The 22,457-nt window shown below is 39.2% G+C and overlaps 1 protein-coding gene across 1 annotated transcript in view; it reads left to right on the top strand.

The window, feature by feature from the left end:
- Positions 1-22,457, top strand: part of CNGB3 (cyclic nucleotide gated channel subunit beta 3) — a 51,352-nt gene that overhangs the window by 2,898 nt on the left and 25,997 nt on the right. Inside the window, exons 3-5 of the mRNA XM_089477552.1 lie at positions 19,547-19,701; positions 20,779-20,973; positions 21,863-22,071. Coding sequence (XP_089333678.1) covers positions 19,547-19,701; positions 20,779-20,973; positions 21,863-22,071 — 559 coding nt within the window. The remainder of the gene's footprint in view (positions 1-19,546; positions 19,702-20,778; positions 20,974-21,862; positions 22,072-22,457) is intronic.

Genomic DNA, 22,457 nt, shown 5'->3' with positions numbered 1-22,457 from the left:
CACACCGCCCGGGCAACGAAGGAGTGGCTTCGTAAGAAGCATTTCAAGGTCCTGGAGTGGCCTAGCCAGTCTCCAGATCTCAACCCCATAGAAAACCTTTGGAGGGAGTTGAAAGTCCGTGTTGCCCAGCGACAGCCCTAAAACATCACTGCTCTAGAGGAGATCTGCATGGAGGAATGGTCCAAAATACCAGCAACAGTGTGTGAAAACCTTGTGAAGACTTACAGAAAAAGTTTGACCTCTGTCATTGCCAACAAAGGGTATATAACAAAGTATTAATATGAACTTTTATTATTGACCAAATACTTATTTTCCACCATAATTTGCAAATAAATTCTTTAAAAATCAGACAATGTGATTTATGGACTTTGTTGTCTTATTCTGTCTCTCATAGGTGAAGTGTACCTATGGTGAAAATTACAGGCCTCTCTCATCTTTGTTAGTGGGAGAACTTGCACAATTGGTGGCTGACTAAATACTTTTTGCCCCACTGTATTAGCCCTGTCCAAGGTGTGAGGAAATTAGGGAGACCCAATGAGGGAATTTTTGGTGAGGGGACATGTCTCTTACATGAATACAAATTACAGCTTGGTATGCAGACACTATATTATGGTGTAGATGGTTTTAGTGTGGCATTATTCCCCTCTACTACATCACCTTTTCGCAATAGAGGCTTTGAAATAACTAATATTTTATTTGAGTCTTTACATCAGGGAACATTGGCAGATTAGTTGGGCCAAGAGGTTCTTACCTGCCGTCAAAGTTAAATTTTTTACATGTTCCTGCTTAATTGCATCCAGAGAAGCTACAGTCAAGAGGACTTCATTGGTCCCGCGGGACCCGCCAAAAAACTTGCAGCGCGGGTGGTTTTTTGGGTGTCGCAGGTGGGAGCGGGCAGTAAAATAATGTACCTGTGGGTCCTGTTAATCCTGCGCACTCCTGCTAGGCTGCCTTCGCGTTGCTCCCTCACAGCGTTTCTTCTCTTGTTCCATATGTTTATTTAATCACATAAACAATTGTTATTGCATATTCATAATTTATAATATGATAGGGCAGTCACATATTTGCTGTAAAAATATAACTTTCAGAAGAATGTCCTCAGATATTATTCAGTGTCACTTCTTGTCATATAATATGTATTAGAGAGAAGTACAGCAAGTGAAATCTTTTGTTCAGAAATCAAAGGCTGATTCTGGCAAAACATAAAGGCTTCTCTAGATTTGACTTATTTCCCATAGGGAAGTATTGGCCTTCTCTATGTCTTGTTTGTTCAACTTGTTTACTTTTATAGGAAATAGCCAAAGATGTTATATCTGTTTCTTATTGTTCTGTTAATATCAAGAAGACTATGTAGCAAATGATGATGGACCTAGCTAAAGTGCTGCAGGAAAATATTCCAACAGGAGTTCATACATTCCATTAGAACATACTGTATACTGAAGACAAACTAGTCTTCTGCATAATTCTGGAGAATTTCAACATGTTTATTATTGACTAACCCTGTCCGCGAAAGGCATTGTCTTCTTCCAGCTGCTATTTCTGGATTTCCTTTCTGTAAATATATAGCTACGTTTTAAAAATAACTCTTGCACGAGGGTGGGAATATGTTCTCTTAAACAACATTTATTTTTTCTATAAATGATAAATTACGTTTTTCCACCTGGTTCTGTGACACGCTAATAATGACTGTCAACGTGCCCCAAAACCTTCATTTATGCTATTTTAGCTATTATTCCACTATACTAAAAAAAAACCTTTGCCACTCATTCGGCTGTCTATTTTGGCTAAACCTCAATGAGGATAATGGGAAATTGTTTGCTCTTTATATTGTCCTATCAAGTAAAACAACTTATTGTCAATGTAAAATAAATAAGGACTCTAATCAGTACCACATTTACGTAAAAGGTAAACAGTAGATAATTTAAGGGAAGTAGTACATATATCGTTATTTTCTTGTAGTATTGGCAAAAACATGCTTTTAGAATAATGTACTGTATATACAACTGGCATCCTTAACATGTATGCTTAAACAATGATTAATTAGCATTACACAGAATATAGGGCTTTTATGATTTGTATTAAAAGCATTCATGTTAAGCATGTCATTTTCAAATGTGCCTTCCACCTGTTTGTGTAATGTCGGCACAATAATTACTATTCCTTCCAGGTTTTTAAACTTCAGATTCTAGTGACAATTGACAACAAGGTTACATAATTATGGAATAAGCTATTTATTAGTAATTCGGGGGCAATGGTGACTCCAGGTGGTAAGAGGTGTCATCAAAAGCATTTTTTTAAAAAAAATTGTTTATAATTACCCAATGATCCAGTCTATGAGGTGGATTTGGTCTTACAAAGAAGTTCCTTCTTTAGGAGGAATTGGTTACATCTTCTAGAGGAATTAGTAGAAGAACTTGTTTCAATACCTTTCCAGCACATTTATCACAACCTTTAATGCAGAAAATATTAATATTAAAGTCTACTACCTATACCTTTCCTACTTCCATAAACTTAATTGGTATAGGACATTTTGGGGTGAAACATGGTCAATTTAGTCTTTCAAGGTATATATATACAGCCTTGTCGGTTTTCTAAAGTGGAGTAACATGAGTACTGTTAATCACCCCATGACGTTGTTGCCTTAAAACCAACTTTATATTTAACTGCTAATTGGAAATGTCCACAGAACAAGGGGAAATATGTATTCCTTTTTGAAATTTGGGATTTGTGGGACTATTCCTCAGTCCTGATGATCATGAGATGCATTCTGAACCACTGGATATTGAACACATAAATAATACATGGAAATCTTTTGACAACAAAAATCAATAAGTAACTGGGGCTTTAGAACTCTGATTTTGCATCATTAAATTAATGTTAAACAAAACTTTGCCAAAATGATATTCGATGTCAAATTAAAAAAAAATGAAATGCTAAGAATTACAAATACTTACCCAACATTGGAAGTAACCCAATTGTACCTATTGTAAGTAGTAATTCTAGCTTAAAATAGAACACAAAATTGTGCATCATTAAGCTATATATGAGACCATTGTAACACAAAAATATATTCACAGAAAATTGGATGGGGAGTGTTATTAGCCAATGCAAAAACCTAATTTATTTTCCCAAATGAATAACGGTTTCATAAACTGATACAGTGGCATCTAATAATAGTAACTATGTTATTAAATTCACAATGTATCAGAAATACATTGGTTTTAGTAAAGCTTTTTAAGAAGAAACACCCCTGCTAGTCCAAATTGAGGAGATGAGCAGAGGTTTCTGTGTAGATGCAGTGAAGGCACTGGAATGACAGCCATCCCTGACACAGGCTCAGTGGCCAACAAATGATGTGTACGTTGTCGCCAATTAGATACACACAGCAGCAAGCTACCCTCTTACATCACACACAGCAGGCAGCTGCACACTAAAGCACTGGGTTGGCCACAGGAGTTGTGATAAAGGTCAGTAAGAGGCACAAAGTCCACTGGTGGTCAGTCTAAGCCTAGTATCTGTTTACTACTTTTACTAGGTCAAGTAGGAGACATTACAACAGCTGCTGCAGAATGTGCGCATATGTACAGTATACATTGAAAGCGCTATTTTTATCTCTTGTGATCGGTGTGAAGATGGTTATTGTTACCGTGTATGGGCTATTGGTCAGTACTACTGATATTCTCTTTAAATTGTGTGCCTCGATAAATACTATATATAACTATATATAACTATATATACTAATATAATATATAATATTTATATTTGCTTGAAAATTCCATGCCCATTAGTCAAGAGTAATAGATGCTATTGAATGGTCATCAGTGTGTTTGCCTAAGTGTGGTTGAAACCGGTCATTGTGTTTGTCACGGACCGGGTGAACAGGTCTGATAGGAGCCCAGGTGCAGGGATACGAGGGGCTCCGTCTGTACCCCACGATGCATGATGGTTTGGGGTTGGTACAGACAGGCGCAGGAAATAAACCACAGACAGAAGATGCTGTTGTATTGCAAATGATGGTACAACAACATAACATGATAGAAAGTCTCTTGGCTGGAAGCCCCCTGGATGGGGTACACACGGCAGGAAGCCCCCTGGATGGGGCACACATGGCAGGAAGCCCCCTGGATGGGGCACACAAGGCAGGAAGCCCCCTGGATGGGGCACACACAGCAGGAAGCCCCCTGGATGGGGCACACACGGCAGGAAGCCCCCTGGATGGGGCACACACGGCAGGAAGCCCTCTGGATGGGGCATACAGGGCAGGAAGCCCTCTGGATGGGGCACACACGGCAGGTTGCCCACTTGCAGGGCACACGGCAGGTTGCCCACTTGCAGGGCACACGGCAGGTTGCCCACTTGCAGGGCACTCATCCTGGGAGTCCGGATGCAGGGCACTCGACTTGGGAGTCCACTAGTGGGGCGCTGGCCGCAACTCAGGAACCATACAGGAACAATACAGGAACCAAAACAGATCAGGAAAACAAAACAGGCAGTCCTCTAACGTTAATGTCAAGGCCCAGACTGAACGGCTGGGCAGGTTTATAAAGGCTGTGTAATCCAGGAAAGAAGGTGCACCTGGACATGGCAATCAAGACTGAGTGCAGCTGGCAATCAAGACTGAGTGCAGCTGGACATGATAATCGGGTCTGAGTGCTTCAGAGTGACAAAGGCGCCACCAGTAGCGTACCTAGCGGGGGGCGGGGGGGGGCGGTCCGCACCGGGTGCCGCTCATCAGGGTGGTGCCAACTTGCCACAACCCGGCACCCCTCCAGAGACGGACAGTAATGAAGGCTCCTTGAACCGGCTTAAAATCACTCAAGGGAGCCGGAGGTCTGTTAAAGACCTCCGATACCGCTCCCTCGCGATCCACGCGGCAACTGCTGCTGTGCGCCGGGGTTTGTTGTCAGATCCCGGCGCACAACACTGAAGCTGCGCCCACCGCCATCCGTGCCCTCTGAACCGGAAGAAGACAGAAGAAGAGGAGCGAAGAAGACAGAAGAAGAGCAGCGAAGAGGAAGAAAAGGAGCTTACTGCTGTAAGAAGAAAAGAGGAAAGGTAGGAAATCATTCAGTGAGAGTGACAGTGAGAGTGGATTGGTATGTGTGGAATCTGTGGATTGGTATGTGTGGAATCTGTGGATTGGTAAGTGTGGAATCTGTGGATTGGTATGTGTGGATTGGTATGTGTGGAATCTGTGGATTAGTATGTGTGGAATCTGTAGATTGGTATGTGTGGATTGGTATGCGTGGAATCTGTGGATTGGTAAGTGTGGATTGGTAAGTGTGGATTGGTAAATGTGGAATCTGTGGATTGGTATGTGTGGAATCTGTGGATTGGTATGTGTGGAATCTGTGGATTGGTAAGTGTGGATTGGTAAATGTGGATTGGTAAATGTGTGAGAGTGATGGGTGTTATGCTGTACCATTTCCAATGTCTTTTTCATTATATAATTATGCTCTAAAGTACATCATAACTCCCATCACTCTATACTGTTCCATACAGTGGCAGAGCTGGGAGACAGAGGCCTTGCACCCCCACCGCAGGACTCCTGAAAGGTAAGTGAACTTCAAAGGAGGGAGAGGGTAGATAGGGAGAAGGGAGTGAGACGGGGGGATAGGGGGTAGATAGGGAGAAGGGAGTGAGAACGGGTAGATAGGGCAGAAGGGGTGAGAATGGGTAGATAGGGAGAAAGGAGAGTAGCAAGAATATTGAAATAAAGAGTCAGAATGAGAGAGCGAAAATGAATGGATTAATGTGTGGATGAATTGTTTGAATGAGTGAGAGAATTAATGAATTTGTGAGAATGCATCAATGAATATGTGTAAATAATTTGTGTGAAAGAATAAATGATTGTGTGAATGAAAGTGAATTAGTGAGTGACTGTAAAAGTGTTTGTGTTAATCATAGGTGTATAGTTGATTTGTCAAAAAGGCAAAGATGGTATAAGCAGGGTGTTTATGGGACAAAAATGGCACAGGCAGGGTGTTTATGGGACAAAGATGGCACAGGTAGCGTATTCATGGGACAAAGATGGCGTACACTCGGCTGTTTGGGAACAATGCTGACTCATGCTGGGCTGTTTGGGGGCAAAGATGGCACGTCCTATGTGTGTGTAATTTTGGTGGTGGTCAGGTTCTATGTGGGCAATGTGGACGCTGTTTTTGGAGGGTTATTAAAGAAAGCACTATTATATGTTCAGTAAATGTTATTTAAACGTATTTATTTTACTTATAAGTTATTAATTTATTTTTTCAGATTTCTTGTTGTTTACAGTGGACATACAGTTTACAAATTGGTGCAATAAATATTCTTAACATAATTTTGTAGATGTCTTTACATTTGGTGGGGGGGGGGGCACTTACAGGATCCGCCCCAGGTGCCAAATACTCTAGGTACGCCCCTGGGCGCCACTAGTGGTTGGTAACGGAAATGAGCAGCACAGAGTTTAAACAATTCCAGACAGCGAAGGGTGAAACGTTACAGTGTTTGAGTTTGTGTCAGTGTGGCTGAGTGTGGTCCATGTGTTTGAGTTTATGTCAGGCTTGCTAACAGTGGTCCATTTGTTTGGGTTTGCTTGAATGTGGCAGTGCATGTTAGGTAAAGAAGAGCATCTCCTTTATGAGTTGTGGGATATAATGAAGATTAAGGAGTGAAGGTGGTGAGGGTATGATGATGATGATGGTGGTGGTACGGTATTGTGAGGACAGGACTGCTTTTTCCTTCCATCACTCTATCCTTACACCATCACACCTTAACACCACCACAACCTTACCTTATCCAGAGCCTCTCTTTATGGCTACTACCACACTGTGCATAAGTTTACCGTGGGGTCACATTTAGATTCACAAAATCGTTGCCAACGAATTTCATTATCGATTAGTTGAATTGATTTTTATCGATTATAAAATGAGGGTTTTTTCAGAGCAAATGCTCTGAAAAATACCCCTCGTTTTATAATCAGTTTCAGTGACTCACAGCAGTTACTACTTACCAGTCCCTCCCTGTAATCACTGTAAAAACTGGCCCCGCCCCTTCCTTTCTCCCAGTCCCACATGGCTGTGACACTCATCTCACTGTAAGTATAAAATTAATATTTGGGCTGCTGAAAGTTAGGGGAGGTGGGGGTTAATTTAGGGGCAGTTATGGTTAATGGGGGTGTTTAGGGTTAATTTAGGGGCAGTTATGGCTAATGGGGTGTTTAGGGTTAATTTAGGGGCAGCTGTGGTTAATGGGGTGTTTAGGTTTAATTTAGGGGCAGTTGTGGTTAATGGGATGTTTAGGGTTAATTTGCGGTAGTTGTGGTTAATGGTGTGTTTAGGGTTAATTTAGTGGCAGTTGTGGTTGATGGGGGTTTTAAGATTAATTTAGAGGCAGTTGTGGTTAATGGGGTGTTTAGGGTTAATTTAGGGGATGTTGTGGTTAATGGGGTGTTTAGGGTTAATTTAGGGGCAGTTATGGTTAATGGGGTCTTTAGGGTTAATTTAATGATGAGGACTGAGGGTTAATTTAATTAACTTAATAAGGTTAACTTAAGGTGCAGTTAGAGATAAAGGGGGCAAACTAAGGGGAATCTAAATCCTGGGGGCAGTGAAGATTAACCCAGTAATTATTTATAAAAGTATGGTGTCAGTGTGATGCGAACGGGTCTGTGACTCTATGAGGGGACTATGAGATATCTGGGGGGTATAAGGCTTATCTGGGGAGGACGGAGTGACATATCTGTGGGAATAAGGCATATAGGGTATATAAGGCATATGTGGGGAGGGCAGTGTGGCATGTCTGGGGAGGACGGAGTGGTGTATCAGGGGGTATAAGGCATATCAGGGGCCACAGTGGCATCTCTGGGGGTAGAGTGGAGTGGCATATGTGGGGAGGGCAGTGTGGCATGTCTGGGAGGCAGTGTGGCATGTCTGGGGGTATGTGGCATATCTGGGAGGCAGTGTGGCAAGCCTGGGCTCAAATGTGCATAACTGGCGGGGGCTGGTTGGGAAATAAAGACAAGAAATGCATTTTATCAAAGTTTTTTTTATTCTGCTGTTTGTTTTTAACATCATTTGTTATTTTAAATAAATTAAAAATTTACATTCATTTTTTTTATCCGATTAATCGGCCAACTAATCGATTATGAAAATAATCATTAGTTGCAGCCCTAGTCACATTACATTAAGTTACATGACCCCTACTGTGTTTAGAACGTAGGTTGGACCTGTTTGAAGATTTTTGGACAGGCCCTATCCGTGTAGCTTGTCCTGCAAATCAGGGCCGCCGGTTGGACAGTCCTGAACTAGATGATGATTCTTAACTTTCCAAACAAAAGTCTGCTCACATCTTGCTCAACATTAATCCTTTAAAATATGTAATCCTGTTACATAATTAAAGTGTTTCTAATATTCCTGCTGTTTCATATTTTCTTATTATTGCAATCATAACGGTTTTATATTAAAGTTTTACCAGCCAGTATGAGCAACATGAAAAATGTCAGTGTGAAAGCAAAATGGATTTATATAAAATAAAGTGATATAACCTTTCTGTAACACAATGGAAATTAAGTTAGGTCTTAAGTAGCAACGAAGTGGATGAGACGACTCCAGGGATTAAATTAATTGATGCTGAGTGTGAATATATGTATGTCACAAAGAGTTTGGCTATGTGTTCAGTCACTTAACCATGTAATCACATTTGTCTAGCGTTTAGTTATTGGGTCATACTAGAAATGAAATTAGTCTTTTATATTGGGTAACTCAGCTATTGTTACAAAATGTGTATCACTTTTTGAACTATTTGAAGTAGTGCATGTTTATGGGAAATGTATGTTAATGTTATTTTTATCTATATACTTTTAGTCTCTCATTGACTGGAACATGCCATCTATTGGTGTTCCTCAAGGCTTGGTTCTTGGGCCTCTGCCATTCTCCATCTACACTTCTTCCCTCAGACAACTTATTTCTTCCTTTGGTTTCCAGTACCACCTATATGCAGATAACACCCTACTCTATATTTCTGCTCTTGACCTTTCCCCCTCTCTTCTAACTGACCTCACTGACTGTTTATCAGGAATTGCATCATTGATGGCGTTCCGTTACCTAAAACTCAACATCTCTAAGACCGAACCCATGGTAATCCCACCATCTGCTATGTCCACTGTTCCTGACATCTCTATTACCGTTGACAACTCCACTATCCAACCAACAGACCAGGTTCGCTGCCTTGGTGTTACCCTTGACTCTGCTCTCTCATCCCTCACATCCATTCCCTCACCAAATCCTGCCGCCTCCACCTGAGAAGCATCTTCCTAATTCACCCTTTCCTCACACAAGAAAACCACCAAGTTACTAATCCACTCCCTTGTCTATCCTCCTATCCAAATACACCCCTACCCGCCCCCTTTGCTCCTCTCACGACCTGCGTCTCTCTTCTACTATTATTACTTCTTCCCACTCCTGTATTCAGGATTTCACCCGCGCCTCACCTCTCCTGTGGAATTCCCTTCCCCGTTCCGTCAGACTTTCTGCCTCGTACGCGACTTTCAAAACCTCTCTGAAAGCCCACTTGTTCAGGGAAGCGTACAACATTCCTTTACAGTGCTCCCAACCATCATCATAATCAAGCCTTCAGAATAATCAACAGCTTCAACACATCACCGCAACCAGATCAACTCATCCCCATCCAAGCCGTCCTCTCCTTTTGTCTCACTCCCCTCAACCACCGACTAGATTGTAAGCTCACAAGAGCAGGGCCCTCTTATCCTTTGCACCAGTTTGTTATTGTATGTGTTATTGTATGTGTTTCTAAATTGTTCTTCTGACTGTAACAGCGCTGCGGAATCTTTATAAATAAATGTAATGTAATATGTAATGCATAGAGAACATTGTTTTGTTATCTTGTTTTTCTAGAGCTCCGCATATTGAATTGATAGTTGCATATGTTTTTCTTATAGCAAAAGAAGCACCCTAGCTACTAGACGGAATTTGGGTATATTATTCAAGATCCCATTGGTCATCAACTGCATGAAGGGTATTTTGCATGCACAGAGAAAAATAAATGCTATTTGCATAAGGTAAGACGATTTCTGATAACTTTATCGAAGTAGCAGCAAAAAAATGATCTAGATTGTATGATATTTAGGGAGATGCCCTCATTTATAGTGACATATGTATATTATAGATATATTTTTGGGGTAATTTTTTTTTGTAAATACTGTTTTTTTACTTTTAACCAAGCTTTAAAAATGCTAAATGACATTTGTTTCCATGTCAAATTTAAGCTTTGAAAGAGCTAGATAGTAACCTATTACTCATCCTCAGACCAGATTTTATAGAAACATAGAACTTAATGGCAGATAAGAACCATTCAGACCACTTAGCCTGTCTTTTTTTCTAGATTTTTATCAGGATTTTAAGAAGGAAATTTAAATGAAATAGATTCTGGATTCTGCTTTGCAGTCGATAAACAAATTACTCTAGATGCCACCAACATTAAAGATGGAACATTAATTGTGAATTAAGGCTGGCAAATGGTATTGATTCGTAACTCTACATGAACAAAATGGGCAATCAACAAATTCTCTATGTGTTTAAACAGGAACCACTCAAGAAAGCATATGTATTAGTTTGACTCTTTCATGATACATGACACATGATGGTTTAATGGTATGTAAATTAGCATAAGCGCTTGAGACATCTCTCGTTCAGATGGAATCAGGCACCTCTGATGTCCCAAAACTTTATATATCTTTATCTGCATTGGCCCAATAAAGAGTACTAGCTTCCACCAAAGACACCATTTTTTTTAGCTCAAAATGAAAACCAATATATTCCTTGAGAATATCACCACTGGTAGTTGAAAGACTGGCAACATAATACAATAAAATAAAAATATCACATTGTAATGGAAACCATAGTCTTGCACTATAGATTGTGTATTGTAATTGCCAAAACTACCAGTAACAACATTAGCAAAAGGTAATGTCAAATGTAATGGGTAATCAGTAGAACTACATTATCACATTAAAATACTATTTCTACAAGGCATTTTAAAAATAAATGTAATCTTATTTCTAGTATTAAAATGGTCTTATAGATAGAAATACTAACTTCTAGCATTAAAATGGACATATAGATCAAAAGAGCCTAATAAACTCATATGACATTTTCTTAACATAATTAAGTGGATTTAACCCTACTGTTATTTACAAAGATTTATGCTTTAAGCATATGTTAAATAAGCATTCAACCAGTAAAGGGCACATCATTATCTGCAGATCTATGTAGTTATTGAAGGTAGTCATGTGCTTATTTGGGGTAAATTTATAGATGAACTCTAAACATACCTTAAATTTTCCACCTTTTAGCTGTGTGGTGGTGCAGTCAAATGTCATAGTAATAAAAACTACAAATATGGTATTTTGATGGGCTGCAATCACGCATGTGAACACGCAACATTCCACTGTACCAGAATTAAATATAAATATATATTTATATTATATATATATTAAATGTAAATATATATATAAGTGTGCTCAAAAGTTGTGCTCAAAAGTTTGTACTAAGAAGTGGACAATTCGGGAATCTCTTAATACCAAGTCAAGATCAGGTAGACCAAGAAAGATTTCAACCACGACTGCCAGAGGAATTGTTCAGGATACAAAGAAAAATCCACAAGTTTCCAGAAAGAAGCCATTACCGTGCCAACAATATGCCCGACAACACCTTGACACACCTCACAGCTTCTGGCACACTGTCATTTGGAGAGACGAGACCAAAATAGACCTTTCTGGTCACAACCATAAGTGGTATGTTTGGAGAGGGGTCAACAAGGCCTGTAGCGAAAATAATTTCATCCCCACTGTGAAGCATGGTGGTGGCGGCTCACTGATATTTTTTGAGGGGGCTCTAAAGGCACAGGGAATCTTGTGAAAATTGATGGCAAGATGAATGCAGCATGTTATCAGACAATACTGGCAGACAATTGCCATTCTTCTGCATGAAAGCTGTGCATGGGACGCGCTTGGACTTTCCAGCACGACAACAACCCTGCGCACAAGGCCAATTTGAAAATTACAGCAGAAAAGGGTGAAGGTTCTGGAGTGGCTGTCACCAGGCCCCTACCTTAAAATAGGCCCAGTCAGGACCGGACTGACTTGGCCTATGCGGCCATCCTTAAAGCAGGGCAAAGGGGCACCTGCCCCTTAAGCCCGCAGCAACTGCGACCGAGCCCGCAACTCTAGCAGCGGGCCCGCTACTTACCTGGCAGACACGCGCAAGCAGCGTCTCTTCTACCACAAGGGGGACGCAGGAATCCAACGGAGCCATGTGACGTACGTCAAGTACGTCACATGACCCTGCTGCGCGTCTGCTTCCCTTGTGCAGATCCGCGGAAGTCTGCGAGCGGCGCGTACATCATCAGTTCAGGTAAGGGGGTGAGGGAGGCTGTATGGAGTATGTGAGATTGAATGAAAGAGTGAATTGATGAGTATCTGTGAAGGAGTGAGTGAATGAGGATATGTAAATCAGTATCTGAATGAGGTAATTAATGAGTATCAATGTATGAACGAATATCTGAATGAGTGAATGATTATCTGTGAATTAGTGAATAAATATATGTGAACGAGTGAATGAATATGTGTGTGTGATAGCATGGATGTATAAGGGGGGCAAAGATGCAACAGGCAGGCTGTTTTGGTGGCAAAGATTCCACAGGCAGGCTGTTTTGGTGGCAAAGTTGCCACAGGCAAGCTGTTTTGGGGGCAAAGATACCACAGGCAGGCTGAGTGAAACCGTCCGTGGAAACCCTCCGGATGCGGGTGTCAGTGTGGCAGAGCCTGTCCTGTTGTGTGTGTGTGTTTGGGTGTCGTTGTGGCAGAGCCTGTCCTGGTGTGTGTGTGTATGTTTGGGTGTTGGTGTGGCAGAGCCTGTCCTGGTGTGTGTGTGTGTGGGTGTCGGTCTGGCAGAGCCTGTCCTGGTGTGTGGGTGTCAGTGTAGCAGAACCTGTCCTGGTGTGTGTTTGTGTATGGGTGTTGGTGTGACAGAGCCTGTCCTGGTGTGTGTGTGTTTGGGTGTCGGTGTGCCTGTCCAGAGCTTGTCCTGGTGTGTGTGTGTCTGGGTGTCAGTGTGGCAGAGCATGTGTTGATGTGTGTGTGTCTGGTTGTCAGTGTGGCAGAGCCTGTCCTAGTGTGTGTGTGTGTGTTCGCGTGTCAGTGTGGCAGAGCCTGTCCTGGGGTGTGTGTTTGGGTGTTGGTATGGCAGAGCCTGTCCTGGTGTGTGTACGAACACAGAAAACCCCAGCACTCCAATCAGCTTCCAATCCTTAGGTTACTTTATTCAAAAAAGGGCAAAACAAAAACAGAAAGCATAACAAAAATAGCAACGTTTCGGCCAAACAGGGCCTTTTGAGCTTGACAAAGGAAGAAGTAGGAACCATTTCATTTTTACTTATCCAGAGATAAAATGCCTTTCTGAATTTGTAGTGACAAAACATTCAAGGCCTTGAAATCATTTAGTGGAAAAGATAAGGTATTGTGTTATTTACTCTATAATATTTATTTCAAGGATTAGTCGCACTAAATTGTGGCTTCAGGCTTCCCCATGTTGAATGACCAAGTATTATGTATATGTATGTACATATATGTTTTTTCATAAAAATGGGCTACTCAGTCTGAAATGCCCGGGCCTATTTTTTGTCCCAGTCCGGGCCTGGCTGTCACAGTCTCTTTACCTTAATACCATCGAGCCACTCTGGGGACATCTCAAACGTGCGGTTCATGCAAGATGGCCAAAGACCTTGCATAACCTGGAGGTATGACGAATGGGCATCAATACCACCTGCAAGAATTTGGGGCCTCATAAACAACTATTACAAAAGACTGCACACTGTCAATGATGCAAAAGGGGGCAATACACAGTATAAAGAACTTCTGAACAGGGCTCATTGCATTTTTTCTTTGTTGTTTTGTTTTATGATTGTGCCATTCTATTATAACCTACAGTTGAATCTCAAAAGAAAGAAATGTTTTTTGCCTGCTTACTCATGTTTTCTTTAAAAATGGTACATTTATTACCAATTCTGGATAACTGTGTATATATATGTATATATATATATATATATATATATATATATATATATATATATATATATATATATATATATATATATATACACAGTGAACACTGCATCTCCACTTTAAATTTAGAAGCAAATTATACGGGAAATATAGGTGCTAATATGTCAGTTAAAAAAGGCAGAAAAAATCTCAGTTTTCTAAGCTCTATTATTGCTGTCTTTTGGTTTTTATAGGATCATCATTTTCCACAGCACTGTATAACGGATAAACACTGCATTACAAATAGTGCATCACATAACAATTTAGACAAATCTAGAGCTAGCTTTGATTAATTCTTGTGTTAAATATGTAATATAGACACAAAAAAAGGTCAAAACCCCTAATAAAGATGCTGGCAATTACCTTTTGTTACACTTCTATGTATTTTACCCAACGAGATTTTGTTCTGTGGTAACGATGACATTTTCTGCACTCAGACATCTGTACAGTCATTCTGTGCGTGGAACATTAATGAGTGTCAAAGAGAACGACGCCAGGAAAGCCTTGGTTGTTCTAATACTCAACAATATATCATTATCTGATAATTCCAAGCAATCAAGCAATTCTGGGAACTAACACATTCTGCAATTCATTTATATTGTTGTGTTTTTTTCTATAAATATTTTTTTAACTTCATGGGTAGAATGTATTTGTAGGAAAAGGTTTCTCTTTCACCTGGATTGTGATATGAGCCCCCTAAATGAGTGGAGAGCTTAAGCAGCTATTTAATAAACTAGTGTATGTGAGAATGAGAATATGATGTGTTCTTGTGTCCCACATTAAAAATGACCCTGCCTGTCATCTGCAAAATTATGGATGATAAAATTGACTTCATGTAGGGCATTATATATATTTTTTTTTCCATACGGTTATACTTCTAACATAAAACGATATTGCCATCGATTAGGTGGACCTAAGCAAGGACTGATACATTCTAGTACAGGAGGGCAAGTAAAGCAATGTGGCCCACAGGTCTCTCTCCTTCGCTGGAGCCTTGATTCGTAGCTGCTTATGCTATTAAATTTTTCTTGATAAAATATATTTACCCTCATTTTTGGCCTCTTCTGGTTATCCCAAGAAGCCTTCGGTATCCTTTTCATTATTGGCTGCTCATTTAACCTCACTTAACTTAGGTTTTTAAATCCTTGTAACATTTGTTTTATAAATTATGATGGATAGGGGTATTTTCCGTCTGTCAGGACATGCTCCATGTCATCTAAGTTCACAGTCATTTGATTTTATAATCTCAACAGCAAGCACTTTATACGCAGAACCATAAAATAAGGTTTTGTCTGATTTGTTGTTTGTTTTATTTGGCTCTTTTCCTCACCAGAACCTATATTTATACATATTCTCCAATTATAGTGCCTTGTTAGAGAAAACACATTATCTCACTGGCAAGGGAAAAACTTCAGATAAAAATATGTTTTGATATACAGTACATGTTCTACAAAGTAGTTAGATCAAAACATATTTTCTTTGTTGAAACAGATTTGTCGTGACAACTTTACCTTAATGCAATTAGACATTCAAAGTGCTGATTTTAATGTAAAGCACTAAAGTGTTTATTATCACTTACGGTATCTATTAGGTTTCGCTTTACTCTAAAGCACTCAGAGTAAATAGCTAGATCAATCTTAATGACTAAAACACAGCATATTTGAAAAACTTTCAAAGGAACATTAACTAAATTACACAGTAACCCAGTTTCCATCACTTTCCCATGAATATTAAAATTAGTCAAATAAATTGTTGTAGCTATTGTTCAAAAGGAGAAAAGCCACGGGGTATTAAAAGCTAGAAATTCAAGGCAAGCCAAAGTATTTGCTGTCCATCAGACATAAAAAGAAAGAGTGTTTGAAATGAAAAATTAATTGGTACTTTAGCTGCGCTCCCATTTCTCTTCCAGGGTGTCTGGTGTAAAATTTGTAATTAACTTTCAATCATTTTCTCATTTATTCTGGTACCTGGGACTGCATTTAGCGTGCTGAAATAGAGCTATATTTCTCCTAAGAGAGTTAAGGAAAGAAGATTAGAGAATTCATCCTATAGTGACTGATTCTTTGGAAGAAACAGCAGCAGGCAACCATTTTACAAAGAATGTAATACAAAGAAAGATGTTTCAATACACCTAACTGGAATTCTTTCACAAGGAATAAAGAATAATTGTTTTTTTAGGTCAACATGTTGCATTTTTGTAAATTGAGGTTTCGAAAAAGAAAATGAATGAGGACGATTTACATTTTAGTCCAACTCACATAGGTTTGTGATTCATTTTTGCATTGTTTGCCAACTTGAATGGAATCATATAGACCTCAATTTTTAAAGACTTCTTCATCCTGTAGTGACTTGAGACAATGTTGCTTTAAGCCTGATACCTTGTATTTGGATGTCTATAGCAATTCTTTTTAAAATACAGAAAGGTAAATCAAGGTAGATTAAATGGAAAACACAATAGCTTAGTTACTGGAAATCCATTTACCCCGTGTGAAAATATAAATGAAGTCCAAATAATATACATATTGTATGAGTATTGGCCCAAAATACATTCATTTGTGAAGTTAACCTATTCCAAGATATTACTAAGGATTTTTCCATGTAAAGGAGATGCCCCACTATGCTTCAGAAATTGTAATAGACACTGTGTATGAGATATGTGGTTGGCTCCTGGGGTATTTTTCAAGTTCAAATTGTGTTGGTTTTTTTTTTATTTTTGTTAAGGTTAGATTATGGAGTAACAAGGGACTACATTATTTAGGTTGACCCATGTAAATTTTGCAAATTGTTGCTGTAACATGAAAATAAATAAGAACATCATGGCCGACCCGGACTGACGATCTGGCCGACAATGTCTCATACTGGCCACACATTACATGCGCAGAACTTACGTCATTATCTGGCTGCCAGCATCACAGCATGTTTCAAAAAACTCCAATTCTTACAAGGCACACAAATAAACGAAATGTTAATATTTTTCTTCCAGTATTTACCATTTTAGATGCGCTGCACCATTTGATTTCTCGCATGTGTGCTTTTATTTCATGATTATTTTATTGCAATTGTTTTACAGTTAGTTTTTTTCCACCATCTGTCTCTTTTTAACTACAGTATCATGAGGAGGATGGAGTATTAATCTCCAGCACATCCGACAGTAAATTAAATTCCTGTGCTGTTTAAACAGAAAAAAACATCTACAACAACAGCAATTTAAAGATCTAATATGAAAATCCAACCCGCATCACTTTATTTTTTTTTCATTTTGTCTGTAAGACACTGAGTGAGTGGTTAGTTGTTAAAAAGCACTAAGCACCTTAGAGTATTGTTCTATTTTCCACTGATCAATGAATTATGCATGAGATTACAACAAGTGTCGTCTCTGAACATGCAAGTACCAGAGAGCTTTATCCGAAGATTATTCCTATGCCATCACACACTCCAAACGGTTCCTTAAGGAGAGTCTTCATTTGGATGGAGAGCAGGTTTTCATCTTATCTTCAATATAAGGCATATGGTGTTTTCATTCAATGCTTCAATTCTTGAAAGCAAGGTGCTTCTAAAAATGCTTAAATTTTACATGGGTTGTAACCTATGCACACATAACAGTGTCAGCCACCAAAAAATACAAAAATATAGATTTGGCAGCAATTGTTTAATCTAACTGGTCTGCGTGTTTTTTTTACCTGCTGTGTGATGTCAAACTTTTTTTTTGTTCTTGGCCTTGTTTAGTGTACTTTAATATCATTATATAAAAAATGCAAACTAGGTGAGCGCACAACCTAAAAAGTATAAAAGGCATACACATTCAAATTTCCGTGGCTGCTGCTAGAAAAATAATGGCCAATAAGTACAGAAAACAAAATAATTCAGCGCATACCTAGTGGGAAAAAAAAATCCTATCTATGGCATAAGTATTGAGGTCACGCAGTCATATATTGTTTAGCTTGTCACTATGTAAAGGTATCCCAAGTTTGGTGAGTCCGATCTAATAATAGCCATGAATTAGATAGGATTTGGCAAACGAATACCTATGCTAAAATCCATCACATAAATGTTTCAGAGAAGCCACAAAACCAACAAAAATAATGTTTTCAAAAACATCTTTCTATAGGGCAAATCAGTGGCATAAATACAAGACGTTATCAGTATAAGGCCAAATGCATGAGTCAGTGATGTACTTTGGTTGGGAGCTGCCCTGGGCCAGATCTGGACAGCATCTTCTAGCCTCCTAACCACTTACCTAAGTAGCGGCTGTACTCCCCGCTGATTGCTGGAATATGATGTTATATCCCCACATTCCTTCCACAAGGATGCATAGTGCAGAGTAAAAGTACTATGGAGAAGACCCTTATAGTGTAACTGGGATTGGTACAATGGAGGTCAATGATCTCCTCAACAGACTAAACGAGTATCAATGTACTAGAGAGCTTCGTCCAGCCATCACTGGAGCTGCCAGTGAGGCGTAACACTGAAATGTCCAGCAGTAAGGTATAGCAAAGCTACAGCTGAGCCTAGGAAAAGGTTGGATTCTAACCCTACCTAAACTGCATTAACCTGCTAACCCATACTTAACCTGAGCTGATTAGATAATATATTATTATATTATTTAAACATATATGTGTATAAATAGGCAGCTGGGTGGATATGTGTAAATATTATTAGGAATTTTAATTATTTTGTATCAGTCTCAGTGAATCATTTACATAAGCCAGAGCGTGCACTTAGCATGTGATCCTTTTAAGCAAATGTTTTTTGTGGCAATCAGAAACAAAGGGCACGGTCTTGTTTGAAGAATTAACATTCATATTTTTATCATGAACATTCATCAGATCTGTTGGCATTATGACATCATAAATGTTACATTCTGCTGAAATAAATCACTAAATTGGCCTTTATGTCTAACAGATATTCTCCATTCAATGTAGATAGGTAATTTATTAACTTTTTGCAGTAATATATTTAAATGAGTTTTTAAGTTTACCTCTTTTAATGCCCTAACATCTAATATCCTTGGACATCAAAATGATTTCAGTTCACATACGAAAGCCAAAGTTAACACAAAACAATATATCTTGAAAAGAAAAACAAAGTGTAACCTCACTCATGCTTTCTCACTCTCTGACATTTCCTCACCCTTTTCTCATTTTCTCACTTACACTCTTACTCTTACTTACTCTCTCTCTCTAGTTGGGGACTAGGCAGAGGTTCTGCCATTTTCAGAAAGCCTGCTCCCCCGCCAGTTTTACTTATGCCATCACCGGATCCAAATGGTTGATTACTGCCAGTAAAATACCAGCTGGGTAGAAACCCTAGTTGGCAATTGAGACAAAGTATGAAGCTCTGACAAGTTCAATGAAAATGTCCAACTAACATATTTACTACTGCCTACTGCACACTCGAGAAAAACTTGACTTGCACTCATTTTGTTGAATTTTCGTTTTGTTTATTTAGTAAAGATGACAGGCAAGATGAATCGGCCATCACAAGCGAATATGCAGAAGTCCAAATTCATGAACTCATTAGACGCATGCGGGAAAGGACCAGACATTACAAAGAAAAACTGGCTGACACTGATATTTCATCTGCCGAACCAAGCCCCACTACAAGTAATATTCATTTAATACATTTATTGGGGAAAAGGGGTAACAAATTACACTGAGAAATTCATAGGTGATTTCCATGAACTTTCCAATGTTTAAACCCCTATTCACTTGGTGCTGAAGAATCCGTAAGTTTATCAACTTGGAGAAGATTATCATTGTATTTATCATGGTTGTCAGCACTATTCAAGGTATTGAGTATCCCTAAGGAATTTTAAGGTGATCTGTCAGTTTTCACTATATTAAATACATATATGTTGTGATGGTCCGAGGGAGATGTCTAATGCAAATTATATCTATGGGGTGGAGCATTTGGAGAGCAGGATGGACTTACGCCACCAATTTTTGTAACTCCAGTTGGAGACTGGATATCTACAGGATCCAGTCCAGTATTCTTATGAAGCCTGCATCAAGTTCAGGTGGTGGATAGTTAACCCCCTGGAGCCTTATAATCAGGGAGACTTTGGAGGGGGAGAGGTTTAGAAGCTGAGAATTTCCCCTGTGTTCCCAGGGCAGGGAGAGACCATGAGCCAAGTGTAGAATTATCTGCCTGGACAGGAGGTGTTTTCTCTTAGGGAAGTTTTCCAGAGCCTAGCTTAGCTGGGTCTGACACGGTGGTTGAAGGTAGTGGGCTTGGGCAAGCAAAGTATTTATCAGAGAGTGCTCCAGTGGGAGCTAGAGTTTACTTTTATCATTTTTTTGGAGACTTTTCATGTGCACTTGTAAATGAAAACACACAGTTTGCTACAATTTATTGTTCCTGAACCTTATTGCCCAAGAGAACCGTGCTTAAGAGCCTGAAAAGTGACATTTATGATCCTCAGCTACTGGGCAATCCCAGGTATGATTATTAGATTAAAGAAGTGTTTCTTCAATGGTTCATGTCCTACAGGGTTGTTTCCATTTATAAATACATATATTTTCATATGCACTATACACCAGTCAATCCTAATTGTTGGTGGTACAGTTTAGAGGGAAATTATAATGAAAGCCAACACACATGATGAACCAAAAAAGACATGGCCTTGAAACAAAACTTATGGAGAAAGTGGAACACACATTGTTCAATGCAATGTTTTCTAGCTCCTGTGAAACATAAGCCTCCTCAGCCTCCACCAGCTGCAAAGAAGGAAGAGAGTGAAAAGCAGAAAGAAAGACAAGTAGACGGACAGCCTGAACAAGAGGAAGAACATTACTGCGAAATGCTGTGCTGCAAATTTAAGAGGCCTTCCTTCAAAAAACGGCTCCAGATCCCTTACTCTATTGATGGCTATACAGGTAACACACAGTCACCTCTGTGACACCTCTGTTGATTTTGCTTTTATACTGTTTATGTTTGGATGAATGCTGATATTTTGTTTCTACTAAATTTTGAATATATCTTAAATGCAACTTAATATGGAGTGGAGTAGTTTTTACTTTCTATTGAAAATGTCTCTATTAAATTAAAATTATCCAATTCATTTTCTTTTTAGACAAATTGGTTTCATAGTGGCAATCTATAAGGGCACTAAACATGCCCAATATGCATTCGCAGCGCACAGTAACCATTGTAAATGATTCCTCAGTGTAACATACATGGGAAACGTCCTGTTATATAGTATAGTCCCAAATTGAAAGTGTGGGATGCACAATGCTTACATTTCTTACAAGTTTAAAAGTATAAAGTGTAAATGTCTTATCGTTAAATGTATGTAACCAATGGTGCATATAGAAAAAAACATGTTAAAAAAATAGGGTATTAGGTAATATCCCATCTTGGCCATTTTAACTCCCTGTTCTCAGGATCTGCATAAATATTCAACCACAGTATGAAAGTCCTCTTATTTTATAGTCACCACAATCATTTGACGGAGGCTGATTGGTTACAGCAGCCTTTGTATGGATTGCATGGAGCAAATTAGGTAAAATCCATGAAATGAAACTCAGATCCTACATATGTAATCATACATATGTAAACCAAATATCACTAAAACAATTATAAAAACAAAAGAGCACACATAACACCACTCAGCAGCAATTAAAAAAAGGTGTAAAGGGTTATCTCAAGAGGCAGTTATACATATTTCATCCAATAAGAGTGCACAGAACAATACAGTTATTGAGAAATATATGTATGCATTTAATTCATTATTTTGCATGCAATACACATTTGTTGTTTCTACAGATCCTTTTTATGTGGTTTGGTTATTCCTCATCGCTCTATCATTCAACTGGAACTGCTGGTTTATTCCACTGCGTTGTGTCTTCCCATTCCAAACATCTCACAACCTGTTGTACTGGATGACAGTTGACTATATCTGTGACACATTGTATCTTCTGGATATGTTTGTATTTCAACCAAGACTTCAGTTTATAAAAGGCGGTGACATAATAGTATGTAATCTTATTTTAAAGATTTTAAAGATTTTCTTTAGATCATTCAGTTAATCATTACTCCTGTCCCTAATCTGAGGAGCTGTGTGAGAAAGGCATTTGAGTCACCATGTCTTTGGCAGAGGCTTTCTGTGAAGCAGGACCAGATTGGCCATCTGACCAACCACCCAAAAGGCCAGAGGCTGACGGAGCCACATACTTGCTCTTACTGCCACTTCAGCGACAGATTGCGTCCGTCCAACAGCTGGATGAACACAGCCACACGCTTTCAAAGCCTAAGCACGTAGGCATAGCAGCCACTGGCCTTAAAGTTCCAGGTCCCCTTTTCATCCCCAGCCAAGCCCTATGCAGAAGTGTACTGATCATACTTTAAAACAAAATAATAT

The sequence above is a fragment of the Sceloporus occidentalis genome, unplaced genomic scaffold (genome assembly GCF_023333645.1).
Source record: "Sceloporus occidentalis isolate IW3139 unplaced genomic scaffold, rSceOcc1.0.p SCAF_11, whole genome shotgun sequence".
NCBI classification, from domain to species: domain Eukaryota; kingdom Metazoa; phylum Chordata; class Lepidosauria; order Squamata; family Phrynosomatidae; genus Sceloporus; species Sceloporus occidentalis.
Note: the sequence above shows the minus strand (reverse complement) of the source record. Positions and strands in the feature narration are given on the sequence as shown.